Genomic DNA, 17318 nt, shown 5'->3' with positions numbered 1-17318 from the left:
ACTGAGCCCGGCACAAGGGGTGTGAAATAGAATTTATTGTGGCTCTGATTATGTACACGTGAGATGGCCTGGCCGGGCCGGCCGGGCTCACATGGTTTGTACAATAAATACATCTGCGGGGCGGGCTCTCCGCAGCCAGGAAGGGCCACCGCCACGGTTCAGTCCAGCTTCCGGGCTCCCAGCTTCATGGGGCCCTTGGCCACCTTCCTCTCGGCGCGTTTGGCCTCCATCTCCCGCCGCCGCTCCTCGCGCTTCTTCCGGGCCAGCTCAGCCTTGACCTGTCCTGGCGTCAGGAAGGGGAGCCCCGGTCTCAGCTCTCCAGCCAGTGCCTGCCGGGGGCCTGTAGGGGCGGGCTAGTCGGGGAGCCCTAGTCTTCAGCCCACCCAGGGGAAGCACTTACGACTGTCAGTCTCGAGGCCCTCCCAGTTGTCCTCACCCCAAGAGTCCGGCCTCGGCTGTAAAGAGAAGTGTGGGCTGCAGTGGGGCCCACTTCTGGCTGAGGTTCACCATCTCTACCCTCTCGCCAGACCTGTGCTGGGTACCTGGGTGCTGGGACGTGCAGACAGGGTAGCGAAGGGGTCGCCCTTGTCGCTGGACTCTGGGCCACCCCAGTTATACTCGCTGGCCAGCCGTGTACCGTCAGGAGGTGGCTCCTGGGAGCTTGGCTCCTGCCAGCCCTGTTCCCAGGAGCCCTCAGCTTCCCAGCTGCTCCAGTCGGACTCTGGGGATTTGGAGGATTTGTGGTCGGAGTTGCTGACCTGTAGAAGAGCGGGAGGGGGAAGTAGCCCTGGGCCCAAGGAGGAAAGAGCCCCATACACACACCTCCCCGCCAGACCCAGCTCACCTGACTAGCACGGCTCACTTGGCCCCCGGTGCTCCAGTCGTCCTGCTGGGCCAGCACAGACTCGGCCTCCTGCTGCAGTGTGGGAAGGGACCACTGACTCCTACCCCATGCTAAAGGGCAAGTGAGCCCGCCCCAGCATCATCCCAGCCACGGGCCCCACCACTGTCTTTTGCCTTCCTCCTCATTTGCTCCTCAGGCCCTGTTTCCCATCTATTAAATGGACGCTGACCCTGGCCTGCCCTCACCCCTCTTTAAGGCTGGGGAATGAGATCTAGATGCCCCTTCCAACAGCCTTGAGGGCCAGAAACTGCTGCTGTCAGCCAGATGGGGAAATTGGGCCCCCAGCTCTGCCCCATTCTGAGGACAGCCCCAGTCCTCCCTCAGCCCAACCTGAGCCCATCCCCCAAGCAGAACTGGTCTGGTTCTAGACCCAGGAGTGGCCTCTCCTTGCTGACCCCCATGGCTGGGTGGGCACTGGAGGAGGGGGAAGGGGGACGGTGTGGGTAAGAGTGAGGAAGTTCAGGGAATGCCCCAGGCACCATCTGCCCAGCCTGCTCCCTGGGGCCGCTGGGGTTGAATGGGGCCTGCTGCTGGCTCTGGCCTACAATGGCCACTCCATGAGGCCTACGTGCCAGGGATGCTGTGCTGATGAGGACAGGCCAACTCCAGCCAGGCCCCACAGAAGCTCCCTGAATGGCAGCCTGTGGATTTGAGCTGGGGTCCCCTGGGGAGGCTCCCTCAGCCCCACACACCTCCAGGCTGCCCCAGTCTTCGTCGTCCCATCTGTCAGCAGCGCTGCTGTCCTCTGCTGTGTCCTTGTCCTCCTCCTGCGTCTCCCAGTGGCCTGAGGTTGTAGGGGTGGCAGGAACAGGGGTGGGGGCCGGGGCAGGAACTCCTGGGGAGCAGAGGCTCACTGAGCTTTCAGGGGGGTCTTGGGACAGGGCAGAGGCTGCTAGGGGAAGGGGGCTACTGGGGGGAAGGGGCACCAAGGAAGCCCACAGGGTGACTGGAGCCTACCCAGCTCCTATATCCCCCTCACCATCCCCGGGGGAGTCAGACAGTAAGAGTTCCTGGGTGCCTGCAGCTCTCAGCCCTCTCAGCCACTGATGGAGCCAGGCCAGGACACTCACCTTCAGGCGTGGGTCTTTGAGGAATGTTGGTTTCTGTGGGGGCAGTGGTTGGGTGCGAACGGATCAGCTTGGAGGTGAGTGAGGAGACCCCGGTCACGGCCCAGCCTGCCCAGCTGGCTGCGGCTCCTCCCATGCCAGGGCTGGAGGCTGCATGGACATCCTTCTCTGGGCAGTGGCATGAGAGAGAGGTGGGTATGGGCACGTCAGGCACCCATGGGTGACAGGACAGCAGGAACTGACAGTGCCCTGCAGCTGCCCCTCCTTTCTCCAGGCCTGATTTCTCCCATCTGTGAAGGGGGAGCTGAGTCAAGTCTGCTCACTAGGACCTTTCAGAAACTCCAGTGGGGGTGGGACACAAACAGGTCACAGTCAAGGACATGGCAGGGAAAGAGGGAACACGAGTGTAGGCCACTCACCCACTTCCTCCAGCTGGGTCGGGTCCTCCGACACAGACTCCAATTTGGACAGGAAGCTCCGAATGGCCTTGAAGGCCTGTGGGGTAACAAGAGGCAGAGCTGGGGTCTCTGGGGTTCCCAAGAACCTACCAGGCCAGCTAGGGCCTGACATCCCCTACAGCCCCAGCCCAGGGCCCAGGCCCAGCTGTGCCTCACCTGGTCTCGCACAGATTTCTCAGGATCTACAGTGAGACCGCAGAGCACAGGCAGGATCTTCTGGGCACAGTCGTTCATTGAGTAGAGGTTGTGGGTGGCAGCAAAGCCCAGGACACCCGCAACCCGGGACGGTGCAAATGGGTCCTTAGTGGCTCGGCTGAAGGCAGAGGTAAGGACCCTGTGTCTGGTCTACGATGGGGCAGGAAAGAGGGCTCCTGAGTGTAGGGTCAATGTTGGGACCCAGAACCACCAGCCCTTACTTCCCAGAATGGGACCACCCATAGGTCCCCAGAATCTGAAAAATGTGAATGAATCACTTAAATGGGGAGAGTTGACCTAAAACTCTGGACCTGGGCTTCTCTTCCCAAATCACTGGGCTCCACACTGCCTCAGGGCATGGGACCACAACAGCAGCTGTCCCCAGGGCTCAGACACAGGCTCCCTTCCTCCCTGCCCAGCTGACCGTTCATTCCTGTTAACTGTCTGGGCACGGCAAGCAACTGAACTTACAAACCCTGGCTGAAGGTATGCACACAGGCCATGGGGCCAAGCACGCCTGGATTCAGATCCCAGATCCCTCCTGGCTGTGTGACTTCAGCCAACTCACTCCTCCTCTGGGAACCCAGATATGGGGCCAACAGCATGCAGGGTCTAAGTCTCTGGGAGAATGAAGGCCCCCACACACAAGACTCCTGGCCCTGGAGGAGGCTGTGGTCCTGCGACAGGGACCGGGCTCCAGCAGTTGTGCAGGACACTCACGCTAGCACTGAGGTAGGAGCCGATTTTGCCCAGGCAGACTGTGGTGTTGCAGCGGATGGGGCCCTGTTCATCCTTGGCCTGTAGCCGTGCAAAGTGCTTCATCAGCTCCACATTGAGGTTGGCCTCGTTCAGCTTTGGGGCCAGGAGCAGCATGGACTGTGGGGCAGAAATGAGTGGGAACTGTGGGCTGTGGCGGGCAAAGGGCCTTGTGCAGGAACAGCCTCCTGGCAGCCCTCATCCCAGAGCACACCCATCAAAGCCCGCAAGGCCACCTCCCAGCCTGGGCCTGGCCCTGTCCAGCATGTTGAAGAAAGGGACCCCATTTCTGTCCCCCTTTACAGCAAAACCTCCAAAGTCCATCTGCACTCCTGTCTCCCATTTCCTCTGCTCTGCTCTCCTGATGGCACTCTACCTAGACTCACACAAACAGCCCCACACTCTGCCAAACTGGCTCAGGGTGAGGTCACTGATGCCCTCCCTGGTACTAATTTCAACAGCCAGTTCTCCATCCTCACCAAACTTGACCCTCAGCAGTTCTGACACCCCTGAGTTTTCCCTCCCTGAAACTTTGGTCTCTGGTCTTCCAGGACACCAGCCCCTCCTGGTTCTCCTCTGACCTGGCTGGCTGCTCCTTTTGCTGAGACTCTAACGTTCACACACCCGGAGCCAATCTAGAGGGCTCTTTTCTATCTAACACTCTTGCCCTAGGTGATCTCAGCCATTTCATGGCTTTCAATGCCATCTTGTGAGCTGACAACCCCCAGGCACATACCCCTAGCCCAGACTTCCCTAAATTTCACACATGCATAACCAGTGGCCAACTCGACATCTCCATCCAGCTGCCTAACAGAAACAGCCACGATGGGGCCCAACATGCTTGTGTCATCTCAGTAAATAGCAACTCCTAACCTTCCAGTTGCTCAGGCCACAAGCCTCAGAGCCACTCTCGTCTCCGTATCTTTTTTGTTTCTGAGATAGTCTCACTCTGTCACCCAGGCTGGAGTGCAGTGGTGTGATCTCTACTCACTGCAACCTCTGCCTCCTGGGTTCAAGCAATTCTCCTGCCTCAGCCTCCTGAGTGGCTGGGATTACAGGCGCCCACCACCATGCCCAGCTAATTTTTTGTATTTTTATTTTATTTTATTTTTTTGAGACGGAGTCTTGCTCTGTTGCCCAGGCTGGAGTGCAGTGGCGCGATCTCGGCTCACTGCAAGCTCCATCTCCGAGGTTCACACCATTCTCCTGCCTCAGCCTCCCAAGTAGCTGGGACCACAGGCGCCCACCACCATGCCCGGCTAGATTGTTTTTGTACTTTTAGTAGAGACGGGGTTTCACCATGTTAGCCAGGATGGTCTTGATCTCCTGCCCTTGTGATCCGCCCACCTCAGCCTCCCAAAGTCTGGGATTACAGGTGTGAGCAACCGGGCCCAGCCATTTTTTGTATTTTTAGTAGAGATGGGGTTTTACCATGTTTTACCATGTTGGCCAGGCTGGTCTCAAACTCCCATCCCCTCAGGTGATCCACCCGCCTCGGCCTCCCAAAGTGCTGGGATTACAGGCATGGGCCACCACGCCCGGCCTAAAATAATTTCTTAAATTTTGAGATGAGGTCTCACTCTGTTGCCCAGGCTGGAATGCAGTGTCACGATCACAGCTCAATGCAGCCTCAACCTCCTGGGCTCAAGCTACCTACCTGCCTCAGCCTCCCGAGTAGCTGGGACTATAGGCGTGCATCACCATACGTGCCTAACTTTTGTATTTTTTTGTAGAGATGGGGTTTGGCCATGATGACCAGGCTGGTCTCCAACTCCTGGGCTCAAGCGATCCTCCCACCTCGGCCTACCAAAGTGCTGGGATCACAGGCGTGAGCCACTGCGCCCAGCCCCTGACCACTGTTTTTAAAACCACAAACTCTTCTCCCCACACTTTCCAACAATGCATATTTTCTTTCTTTTTTTGAAACAGAGTTTCCCTCTTGTTGCCCAGGCTGGAGTGCAACGGCATGATCTCGGCTCACTGCAACCTCTGCCTCCCAGGTTCAATTGAGTCTCCTGCCTCAGCCTCCCGAGTAGCTGGGATTACAGGCATGCGCCACCATCCCCAGATGGTTTTGTATTTTTTAGTAGAGACAGGGCTTCGCCATGTTGGTCAGGCTGGTCTCGAACTCCTGACCTCAGGTGATCCGCTTGCCTCAGCCTCCCAAAGTGCAGGGATTACGGGCGTGAGCCACCGCGACCAGCCAACAATACATATTTTCTAATTCTGTTGTATTGTCTGGCAAGCCCACCCTCTGTGCCCTGGAAAGGAAGCTCCATGAGTGCAGGGGGCTGGGCACCTCATGCATGCTGCCTCCCAGCATGGGGCTTGGGCCAGGAACAGGCAGATGCTCGTTGTCTGCTGAATGGAGGACGTGCTCCCCCGCCAGCTGCCGAGCTGCACCCACGGCCTGAACCCACACAGCAAGGACAGTGTCTGCTTGGACCCATGGGCCAAAGCCAAGGCCTCTGTGTCTAGGGTGAGCCCCTCCAAGCCTTGGAAAACCAGGGGTAGCCACTCTGGGCCTGGCCACACCCACCTTGACCGTCTGCTCCCGGATGGCAGGGTTGGTGTCCAGGAAGCCATGTACGACGTGGGGGAAGATCTGGGTGTTGACCGTTGGCTCGTCAAGGTACTGGATGAACTGCTCCATCTGTGGCCCAGGTTGGGATGTGTCAACATGGTCAGCCCTTCCCACTCTATCCCCATAGCCATGGAACCACTCCTGGCTTAGCTTTTCCACCCAGCAGGCACTGGCCAGCCAGGTCAACCTCCTGAGCCACCACCCAGGTGTTTGGCCTCAGGCCCAGGTGGAGGAGTGAGGAAAGGCCAGGAGGGCGCTAGGAAGGCCTGGCTCATAGTCCGGCTCATCTGGCCACCCTCTCAGAGCCTCTTCTATTTTTTTTTTTTTTTTTTTTTTCTGAGACAGAGTCTTGCTCTGTCGCCGAGGCTGGAGTGCGGTGGCGCGATCTCAGCTCACTGAAACCTCTGCCTCCCAGGTTCAAGCAATTCTCCTGCCTCAGCCTCCTGAGCAGCTGGGATTACAGGCACCCACCACCGCACCTGGCTAATTTTTGTATTTTTAGTAGAGACAGGGTTTCGCCAAGTTGGCCAGGCTGGTCTTAAACTCCTGACCTCAGGTGATCTGCCTGCCTCGGCCCTCCCAAAGTGCTGGGATTACAGGCATGAGCCACTGCGCCCAGCCTGAGCCTCTTCTATAAACGAGGGTATCACCCCTGCCCTGCTCCTCCCCACCTGCCCACAGTGCCACGAGGAGGACTGGTGTGTTTGGTGGTCACAGAGGGAATGGCACTGGGAGCCACTGGTACTTCCTAGATCCCATCCATCCTGTCTGATGCTCCCAGCTGCCCTGGGGTTGCAGGAGAAAGACTGTATCCCCACTCTAGAGGGCCAGAGTGACTGAGCCAGGAGAGGAGGGGGCATTAGAGCGCTGCAGCCTGGGCAAGCTGGCCATTCCCAAAACTGCCAAGGAGCCCTGTATGTGGCCAACTTTCTGAGAGCCTGGCCTCAGTGGGTCCCTCAGTTGTGTGTATGTTCAGGGGTGGGGTTTCTGGGGTCCCTGTGCAGCCAGGGCAGGTGCCTCCCCAGCCACCAGGGTGGGGTCTGGGTGGACCACCACAGAGTCTGGTACAGAGGCCTCACCTGCTGCAGGAGGCGGATGCGCATGGCCCGGTCAGTGGATGAGAACATCTTGACCACCACAGGGATGATCTTCTGCTGATACTCCTCAGCGCTCAGGAACTTGCCCACCTGAAAGGGCAGGAAGATGGGTTCAGCTGCTCACAGGAATGGGCTGACTTTGCTGGGCTCATCTAAATTCCTGGGGCTGATATCCCAGGGTGGGAATGAAGTGATGGCGGAGTGGGGGGGCAGGCATTTCTTCAGTAGCTCCTGTACCCATATTCCATCTCAGCCTTGCCCTTAACCTTTCTGGGCCAAGGCCTCTTTCAGGAGGCTGATGAAAGCTCTGGGCCCCTCCCTACAAACAGGTACCTTTATGCCATATGCAGAAATTCTGCCTGCAATTTCTGGGGGTTCTCAGCTATACAGGACTTGCTTGTTGTCTTCTCCCCTCCTGGCAAGTCTTTCAGATGAAAGGGTTCTCCCCAAGGTGAGGAGGGCAGGGAATGCCAGGTGCCCATAAAAAGGCGGGCTGGGGTCTGAGGAAAGGGTGGAAGATCCAGCCCCCAGAAGTCAGGTGAGCTGAGTGCTAAGCAGTCAGGAGGGAGGATGGCAAAGTGGGGTGGTGAGTAGGTAATCCCCTGGGCCCTGGGAACCAAGGTGCACAGGTCAGACCCGGAGAAATGGAGGAAGGGCTGAGGGTTGTGAAGCCAGAGGTTTGTGGAAAAAAGGATTTTAGCGGCAGAGTCTCTCCTCCCCAGGGGACAGCTGGTCAGGTACCTGTTTATAGACACTGGCAGGAAGTTCCTGCTCATATGGGCTTGGGTCTGCCCTAAACAGCCTGCCCTACCCCAGGGCCTTCTCTTTGGCAGTTCCTGTGCACCCAGCCAGCCTTCTGGACCCCACAGTTCCACTCACCTTGAAGAGGGGCGTGAGGACAACGGCCCCAGCATTGCCGAACTCGAAGGCGGTCAGCAGCTGGGGCAGCACCTTGTGCCGACAGAAATCCTCAGGGAATGCGTCCAGGCTCTTGCTCAGCTCCTGGAAGAATTTTTGCTTCTCGGCTGGCTCTTTGATCTGGGGGAGTGAGGACGGGACCCGGGGAAGAGACCAGCCTGGTTGCAGCCCAAACCCAGCCATGGGTGAAGACAAGGAGAAGTGATGCTTATGGGCCTTATGGGCTCTGGAGCCTGGCTGCCTGGGTTCAAAGCCCAACTGTCCCACTTACCTGCCATGTAAAATGGGATAACAGCTCTACCATCTACGGGATAGTTCTGGGATTCAACCAGAAAATGCACATAAAAGCTGCAGAACAGGCTGGCACACGGCAGATGCTCGGTGGGTTAGGGACTGTTGCTGCCATTGCGGCTACCTGACCTGTTGCTGGGAGAGCAGCCACTAGGGGCAGCAGAGGCATCACTAAGGGCATCAGGCCCTTTATCGGTGTTGCCTCTACTGCTCGCCACCCAGGATGTGAGCACAGAGGAGGAAACTGAAGATCAAAGAGGTGAAGGGGCTTACTTGGTTCCCCTGCCCTGGCTGGATTGGGCAGGAAGTTCCTGGTAGGCCGTGGGAAGGCAAGGATTAGGTACACTTTACTCCCAGACCTCATCCTCCCACTGAGCCAAAATGGACCAGCCTGTAAGCTCAACGGTCTCCTTTAGTCCTCCTAACCCCCCTTTGAGGCCATAATACCCCCAATTCATATTTCTGGGGCACAGATTATGTGCTAAAACCTTTACACAGATTATCTCAGTCCTCTTCACAACTTTACCAGGTAGGTGCTAATGTAATCCACATTTTACCAACAAGGAAGCTGAGGCACAGAGAGGGCAAGGAGCTTGTCCAAAGTCACACAGCTAAGAAGCAGTCAGAGGAGGGTCTGACTCACTGGTTTGGCACCTCTCCTGTGCTGTACCCTTCAAAAGATGCTGTCACTCCCCCCATTCACAAAGGAGGAGACAGAGGGTCAAGGTCAGCAGCCAAGAGTGGCCAGGCAGGGGTCATGACCCAGTGTTGTGTTCCAAAGTCCCTGTGCTCTCTGTTGTACCATCACCCCCATAGCCGCGGCTTGGCCTGGGAGAGGCGACCTCTGGCTTGGGACAAGGAGGACCTAGATGGCCCTTGAGCAGCTCAGACCAGCGTGGGAGGCCGGCTTGGTGCTCTGATCACATGGTTCAGCGGGGCCAAGGCCCAGAGAGGCTAAATCACATCCAAGGTCATACATCAAGAGAGTAGCAGCTGGGTTCTCCCCACCACTCCACCTAACAATGGGAAGAGGGGCCCCTGGGCACTGCCCTCCCATGTTCTCCTGGAGGCTCCCGAAACCCTATTTCCTATGGGGTACACTTTAAGGAGAAGGGTAGCCTGGCAGAGCCAGCCGTACAAGGAGAACTCCACGTAACAAAGTTCCTGCTGCCCCGACACTGCCCAGGAGGCAACGGGGTCTCAGCGTTTCCAGCAGCTTCTCCTTCCAGGTTTCCACCCTCCACAGGCCCTCCCCGCCCCACAGCATCTGAGTCAAGATTCCATGACCTCTGCTGGGTCAGGGTCTGTGGAGTGTCTGCCACTCTCCTCCCCTGCTCCTGATTCTGATTCTCAGCCCCCGCTGTCTTCCCCACACACGGCTGGGGCCGGGCATTGCATAGAGCAGAGCCTCCCTCCCTCCTCCCTACAGCAACCCTGCAGGCCAGTGCACCCAGATGCTCCTCACTATACATATGTGGAAACCAAGGTTCAGAGGCAAAGCAGAGGGCTCCCTCCTCAGTACCTCTCCACGTGCTGTCGCCTCTGCCTGGAACTCTTACTCCAGGTACCATCCCTCTGGCTCCCACAGTCACGTCCTTCAGGCCCCAGCTCCAATGTCACACTTCAGAGAGCCCATCCCTGAATACCCACTCCAGTACTTTCCTTCCTGCACTGGATTTTTCTTTTCTTTTTTTTTAAGACTGAGTTTTGCTCTTGTTGCCCAGGCTGGAGTGCAATGGTGCGATCTCGGCTCACTGCAACCTCCTGCCTCCCAGGTTCAAGCTATTCTCCCGCCTCAGCCTCTGGAGTAGCTGGGATTACAGGTATGCGCCACCATGCCTGGCTAGTTTTTTGTATTTTTAGTAGAGACGGGGTTTCTCCATGTTGGTCAGGCTGGTCTCAAACTCCTGACCTCAAATAATCCACCAGCCCCGGCCTCCCAAAGTGCTGGGTTTACAGGCGGGAGCCACCGCACTGGCTGGTTTTCTTATTTATGGTGTTCTTTTGTTTGTTTGTTTTGAGACAGAGATTTGCTCTTGTTGCCCAGGCTAGAATGCAATGGCACAATCTTGGCTCACTGCAACCTCCACCTCCCAGGTTCAAGCGATTTTCCTGCCCCAGCCTTCCTGAGTAGCTGGGATTACAGGCATGTACCACCACGCCCGGCTAATTTTTGTACTTTTAGTAGAGATGGGGTTTCTCCATGTCGTCAGCTGGTATCGAACTCCCGACCTCAGGTGATCCACCCGCCTCAGCCTCCCAAAGTGCTGGGATTACAGGCGTGAGCCACTGCACCTGGCTCTTATTTATGGTTTTTATGTTTTCTGTCTCTTCCCCAGCAAGAGTTCCCAAGGGTGGGGATCTGGTCTGTTTACTTTTTGCTAGATTCTTGAGGACAGTGATCTAGGTCCGCCTCACCTTCCTCCACACCGTGCTGCCCACCCCCCTGCAGCCAGTACAGGGTGTTACACCCCTGGGGACCAGAGCCAGAATGTACACGTGGAGTGACTGGAGTAACCAGAGCTGGCCCTAAATGCCTGCTGGGCACAGAACACTATACCACACATTTTCAATTCTGACTCCTCACTGGGTCCCTTTGAAGTAGGTACAGGTTGAGTCTCCCTTGTCCAAAATGTTTGGGACCAGAAGTGTTTCAGATTTCAGATGTTTTTGGATTTTGAAATATGTGCATTATACCAATTCAACATCTTTTTTTTTTTTTTTTTTTTTTTGGAGACGAAGTCTCACACTGTCGCCCGGGCTAGAGTGCAGTGGCACGATCTCGGCTCACTGCAACCTCCGTCTCCTGGGTTCAAGTGATTCTCCTACCTCAGCCTCTGGAGTAGCTGGGATTACAGGTGCCCGCCTAGCTGATTTTTTGTATTTTTAGTAGAGATGGGGTTTCTCCATGTTGGTCAGGCTGGTGTAGAATTCCTGACCTCAGGTGATCCACCCACCTCAGCCTCCCAAAGTGCTGGGATTACAGGCATGAGCCACCGCGCCTGGCTCCAATTTAACATCTGTAATCCAAAAAAATCTGAAATGCAAAATGCTCTAATGGGCATTTCCTTGGATTGTAATGTTGGTGGTCAAAAAGTTTCCAGTTTTGGAGTAGATCATGCATTTTCGGATTAGGGATGCTCAACCTGTACTATTATTGGGACTGAACTTCAGCCAAGGGAAGTCACAGAGTGAGTATGAGCTGGAGCCTGGGTTTGAACCCGGATTGGCCTAACTCCACAGTCCATGCTTGTCTCCTGAGGGTCAATTGTGAGGTACCCTGAAAAGCAGGGTAGGGGCAGAATGAAAAAGATAGGGTCGAAGCCCAGGGTGGGTTGGGGGCTCACCTGAATCTCCTCCAGGAAGAGGTTGGTTTCTACAAAGCGGTTGCTCATGAAGCCACCAGGTGCCCGGCAGTTCTGCAGGAAGCGGGCTGGGTTGGGACGCACCTTGGGGTTTGCTCCCACCAGCTCACAGTAATGGGGCACCAGCGTTTTGGGGATCTGTAGGGGAGGGGTCAGTGTCAGGGCAGGGGTAGCCAGCTGGCAGAGGGGCTGAGGCAGGGCAAAGAGCCAGGGGCAAGAAACTTACCTTCCCAGGGTTGCGTAGGGCTGCTGCCCGAGGTAGGGGCCCATTGAAGACTTCCCAAATGAGGCAGCCCAAGCGCCACATGTCTGCTGACCTGTGGCAGTGACCCAGAGCTCTTAGGGCCCCACCAACCACCTGCACAGGCCTCCAGCCTGCCTTGGGCACCAGGCACCCACTGCATGCCAGGGCCTGGCTATGTCCCTCAGCTGAGCCATCAGTCCCAAGAGGCAGGTTTCATTAGCCTCACTTAACAGATTAAAAAAACCAAGGCTCAGAGAACTAGGCACATCTGTCCAGGTCACAGAGCTTTCAAGTTCAGAATCACCCAACCCTGAATGCTGTGTCCATCCTGCCCTACCGCCCTGAGGACCCTGGGGGCAGAGGAGTGTCCCTCACTCCTGGGACACTGATTCCCTCCCCAGCCAGGCAGCAGGGAACAGGGGAGTGCCAACTAGTCTAGGAGTCCTGAGGCTGCAGGGGCCTCCAGGACAGGGCAGGTTGGGGCGTGCTGCCCCCAGTCACCCACCACTTCTCTCTGACCACTCTGCCACTGCTGTCAGCCAACTCCGGGGGGTCATACTGCTCAAGCTCGGGGATCCCCTTGCGGGGAGGTCCCCCACCGTTGCCCTGGGCTGAATACATGTAGTCCAGGCCCCCAAGCTTCCACTCGCCAGCTCGGTCCACGAACACGGCGGCCATGCAGACATTGTTGTGGATGAGGCTGCAGTCGTTGACCAGGAAGCTGAGGGCTTTCTGGGGGCAAAAGGAGCCATCACGCCCCAGCACCTGCAAGCCCCCATCCCTGCTCTCATCACCACTGCCCCCCACCTCACCACGATCTGGTGTAGCCCCCAGGAGATCTCCAGCTCCTTCAGGCCACCAGCCTCCACTCTCGCCTTGAGGTATATTCCCAACGGGGTCACAGCCTCTGTCACGACGTGGAGGCATTTTTCTGTCTGGGGAAGGGGACGCAGGGTTATCAAGGACGGAGGGGCAGAGAGGAAGGAGACATAAGCGACTTGAAGTTGGGAGAGATGGGGAAGAGGAAACCAAATCTGGGGGTGCTGGGGCACATAGGGTGGAAACAGGGCAGGAGGGGAGACAGGAGTGGGTAACCAGGACATCGTGAGGGGCAGAGACGGGCAGGCAAGGCAGCAGGTACCTCCAGTCCATCGATGTAAGCCAGGATGTTGGGGTGCCGTAGAGTTTTGAAGCGCTTGAAGGCAGCTTTGGCCACCTGGGTCTGCTCTTCCGCGCCAGGCTTCACATCATAGACGAAGATGGACACGGGGCTGCCTGTGGCCTAGGGGAGGGCAGCGGGGCCTGAGATGGTCCCAGAGCTGTTGTGTGGCCGGAAGACAAGGGCCCGCAGCCAGGTCTCTCTCCAGGTCAGCCTTAGGGACACTTCGCCGGGCCCACGTGACCCCGGCCCTGTCCGCCTGTCGGTCCCGCGGTCCCTCCGCCCGCCACGTAGGCACTGCCCGCCCCTTCCCCGGCCTGCTACCCCTTGGTTCCGCCGCCACGTCAGGCCGGGCGCGACGCGACGGGGCCGGCGGCGCGGAATAGGCAAGGCCCAGGTCGACCGCGGCCTACGGAGCTCGGCCGCACTCACCTTCTTGCGGCCGCGGTGCAGGGCCCAGGGCCCGGGCAGGCCGCCCTCTGGGGGCTCCGGGATGAGCTCGAACAGAAAGTCCCGGACCGGGTCCCGGGCAAAGAACCACATCGTCCCCACCGCCGCCGCGGGCTCGGGCGCCTTAGCTCCGGGTCCTCCGGCCGCCCGAGCCGGGGCGGGGCGGAGAGGGGGCGGGGCCTGCGTCGGACGGGGGCGGGGCCCGGGGGCCAGGGCGGGGCCTACGTCGGGGCGGAGCAGGACGTGAATTGGGGCGGGGTGGGGCAGAACCTGAGTTGGGGCGGGAAGGGGCGGGGACAAGGGAGGGGCGGGAGAGGGGCGGGGATGGGGGGGCTAGGGAGGGGCGTGGATGGGGGAGCTAGGGAGGGGCGGGGATGGGGGGCTAGGGAGGGGCGGGGCAGTCCGGGGCGGCGGGCGGTACTAAGATCAGTACTCCGCCGCCGGGTAAGTCACTTAAAACCCTCCAAGCCTGTGAGCCCTTTTATCTAAAGAGGCCTAAATCCTAAAGGATAATAGAGCCTGCCGTCTAGCGTACTGTAAGGATGAGAGCTTAAGAAGGGACAGACGGATGGGGAAACCGAGGCAAAAAGGGGGAGAGGTAGAAAGACTGACAGGCATGAGAGGGTGCAGTGAGGAGTGAGGCAGAGACCCAGAGAGGGAGACTGGCCCCACGCCAGACACTCTCTCCCACCAGCAAGTGGGTGCCTCCAGGCTCCGGGGAGGAGTCGGTCCTGGTGAAGTGACCATGAGAAAAGCACGAGGAGACGCCCCAGAGAAAGAGCGTGGGTGAGAGGCAGAGAGTGAATCCAAGGTTCCAAGGAGGTCCAGAACCCCGGGGCAGGGGCGGGCACCCAGGGAATGGAGGAAGGAGAGACTGAGGAGGGAAGAAGAAGTGACCCCAGGAAAGGAGGGAGGGAGAAGGAGCAACTGGGCAAGTCTGGAAGAGGCCAAAGGGCTGGGAGGGGACCCTGCTCTCCTGGGCTCAGCTGCCCGGCTCTCAAGCCAACGGATTGCATCTCTCAGTGCCTGTGTAGACAGCCATGGAGTGGTGTTAGCTCAATCAGCACATCACACTGGTGGGGATCCAGCCCCTGAGCTGTGTAGGAGGGGCTGGACAGGCAGTGGTTCCTCTGCTGGTAGGGTCTCAGGACCCAGGCTTGGGGACAGTGCCTCAACCACAGCTATGGAGCACTGGTGAGATTCTGGGACCGGTTATGAAAAGTCTGGTTGGGATGCCTTTGGGAGATAACTCAAGGGCAGAGATGCCACAGTGAGACGTTGCTGGGTTTCAATCACGGTTCAGCCCCTCATTGGATGTGAGAACTCACACAGTTCCCTTTGGGTGCGTTAGGTCCCCCATCTATAAACTGGGGTGAGGGCCAGGCACAGTGGTTCACGCTTGTAATCTCAGCACTTTGGGAGGCCGAGGCTGGAGGATCACCTGAGGTCAGGAGTTCCAGGTCAGCCTGACCAACATGTTTGAAGGGGGCCTGCCCCTCCACACCTGTGGGTATTTCTCGTCAGGTGGAGACGAGAGACTGAGAAAAGAAATAAGACACAAAGTATAGAGAAAGAACAGTGGGCCCAGGGGACCGGCACACTCAGTATACGAGGACCTGCACCGGCGCTGGTCTCTCAGTTCCCTCAGTATTTACTGATTACTATTTTCACTATCTCTGCAAGGGGACTGCGGCAGAACAGGGTGATGGTGGGAAGAAGGTCAGCAGGAAAACATGTGAGTAAAGGAATCTGCGTCATAAATAAGTTCAAGGGAAGGTACTGTGCCCGGATGTGCACGTAGGCTGGATTTATGTTTCTCTTTACCCAAACACCTCAGTGTAGCAAAGAGTAACAGAGCAGTATCACCGCTAGCATATCTCGCCTCCAGCCATAGGGCAGTTTTCTCCTATCTCAGAATAGAATGACTGGTGGGCTTTACACCAAGACATTCCATTCCCAGGGACATACGGGAAACAGAGGCCTTCCTCTTATCTCAACCGCAAAGAGATCTTCCTCTTTTACTAATTCTCAGCACAGACCCTTTACGGGTGTCGGGCTGGGGGATGGTAAGGTCTTTCCCTTCCCACAAGGCCATATCAGGCTGTCTCAGTCGGGGAGACAATACCCAGGCTTTCTCGGGCAGAGGTCCCTGTGGCTTTGCACAGTGCATCGTGTCCCTGGTTAATAGAGAATGGAGAATGGCGATGACTTTTACCAAGCATACTGCCTGCAAACATATAGTTAACAAGGCACATCCTGCACAGCCCTAAATCCCTTAAACCTTGATTCAATACAGCGCATGTTTCTGTGAGCACAGGGTTGGAACTAAAGTTACAGGTTAACAGCATCTCAAAGCAGAAGAATTTTTCTTAGTACAGATCAAAATGGAGTTTCTTATGTCTTCTTTTTTTCTGCATAGACACAGTAACAGTCTGATCTCGCTTCCTTTCCCCCACATATGTGTGGGCGGAGGATTACCTAGGTGCGGAGGCAAGAGATTGAAGGCACAAACTGTTTCAGTATAATAAAGAAAATAGTTAGAATAAGAATAGTCATAATACAAATTAGATATAGAGATGGTCATGAACAATTATCAATCATTGTTATAAGCATTATTAATCATTAGCTTTTAATATTACTCTTTGTTGCATTACTAATATAACCTAGGAATAACCGGCGGGTATAGGGTCAGGTGTTGAAGGGACATTGTGAGAAGTGATCTAGAAGGCAAGAGGTGAGCCTTCTGTCACGCCCGCATAAGGGCCTCTTGAGGGCTCTTTGGTCAAGCGGTAACGCCAGTGTCTGGGAAGGCACCTGTTCCTTAGCAGACCGCGAAAGGGAGTCTCCTTTCCTTGGAGGAGTCAGGGGACACTCTGCTCCACCAGCTTCTTGTGGAAGGCTGGATATTATCCAGGCCTGCCCGCAGTCATCCAGAAGCCTAAACCCCTCCCTGTGGTGCTGTGCTTCAATGCTCACGCTCCTTGTCCACTTTCATGCTCCTCCCGTACTCCTGGTTCGTCTTTGAAATTCGTAGTAGATAGCGGTAGAAGAAATAGTGAAAGTCTTAAAGTCATTGATCTTTCTTGTAAGAGCAGAGAAGAAAACGCTGACGTATGCTGCCTTCTCTCTCTGCTTCGGCTACCTAAAAGGGAAGGGCCCCCTATCCTGTAATCACCTGACCTGCTTCACCTTGTCAGTCACTTAGAAGATTCACCCTCCTTACCCTGCCCCCTTGTCTTGTATACAATAAATATCAGCGAGCCCAGCCATTTGGGGCCACTACCGGTCTCCGCGTCTTGATGGTAGTGGTCCCTGGGGCCCAGCTGTTTTCTCTTTATCTCTTTGTCTTGTGTCTTTATTTATTACAATCTCTAGTCTCCACGCAGGGGGAGAACACATGCTAAGCCCCGTAGGGCTGGACCCTACACATATGTTGAAACCCCGTCTCTACTAAAAACACAAAAATTAGCCAGGCGTGGTGGTGGGCACCTGTAATCCCAGCTACTGGGAAGGCTGAGGCAGGAGAATCGCTTGAACCTGGGAGGTGGAGGTTGCAGTGAGCCGAGATCGCACCACTGCACTCCAGCCTGGACGACAGAGCGAGACTCCATCTCAAAAAAAAAGTGGGCACTTGGATGGGCACGGTAGCTCACGCCTGTAATCCCAGCACTTTGGGAGGCCGAGGCGGATGGCTCACCTGAGGTCAGGAGTTCAAGACCAGCCTGGCCAACATGGTGAAACCCCGTCTCTACTAAAAATACAAAAATTAGCCAGGCGTGGCCAGGCGCAGTGGCTCACGCCTGTAATCCCAGCACTTTGGGAGGCCGAGG

At 56.7% G+C, this 17318-nt stretch overlaps 1 protein-coding gene across 14 annotated transcripts; it reads right to left on the bottom strand.

Moving 5' to 3' along the window:
* Window positions 1–20: 20 nt before the first annotated feature.
* Window positions 21–13673, bottom strand: SCYL1 (SCY1 like pseudokinase 1). 14 transcript variants are annotated; one of them, XM_034933020.3, is made up of 18 exons: window positions 13471–13670; window positions 13021–13161; window positions 12692–12814; window positions 12385–12611; window positions 11862–11952; window positions 11618–11773; window positions 7941–8099; window positions 7044–7151; window positions 5920–6033; window positions 3345–3500; window positions 2586–2774; window positions 2391–2466; window positions 1975–2139; window positions 1597–1739; window positions 845–916; window positions 543–758; window positions 401–455; window positions 21–283 (listed from the first exon to the last, which is right to left on the bottom strand). In XM_034933020.3, the coding sequence occupies exons 1-18, from the start codon at window positions 13579–13581 to the stop codon at window positions 159–161; spliced, it is 2427 nt and encodes an 808-aa protein (XP_034788911.2). In that variant the 5' UTR covers window positions 13582–13670; the 3' UTR covers window positions 21–158. The 14 variants fall into 14 exon arrangements, with proteins under 14 accessions (XP_034788911.2, XP_034788912.2, XP_034788914.2 ...); XM_034933021.3 differs by having other exon boundaries at window positions 845–913; XM_034933023.3 differs by having other exon boundaries at window positions 1597–1688.
* Window positions 13674–17318: the final 3645 nt, after the last annotated feature.

This window comes from Pan paniscus, chromosome 9 (genome assembly GCF_029289425.2).
Source record: "Pan paniscus chromosome 9, NHGRI_mPanPan1-v2.0_pri, whole genome shotgun sequence".
NCBI classification, from domain to species: domain Eukaryota; kingdom Metazoa; phylum Chordata; class Mammalia; order Primates; family Hominidae; genus Pan; species Pan paniscus.
The sequence above is the reverse complement of the archived record's forward strand: the minus strand, read 5'-3'. Positions and strand labels throughout refer to the sequence as shown.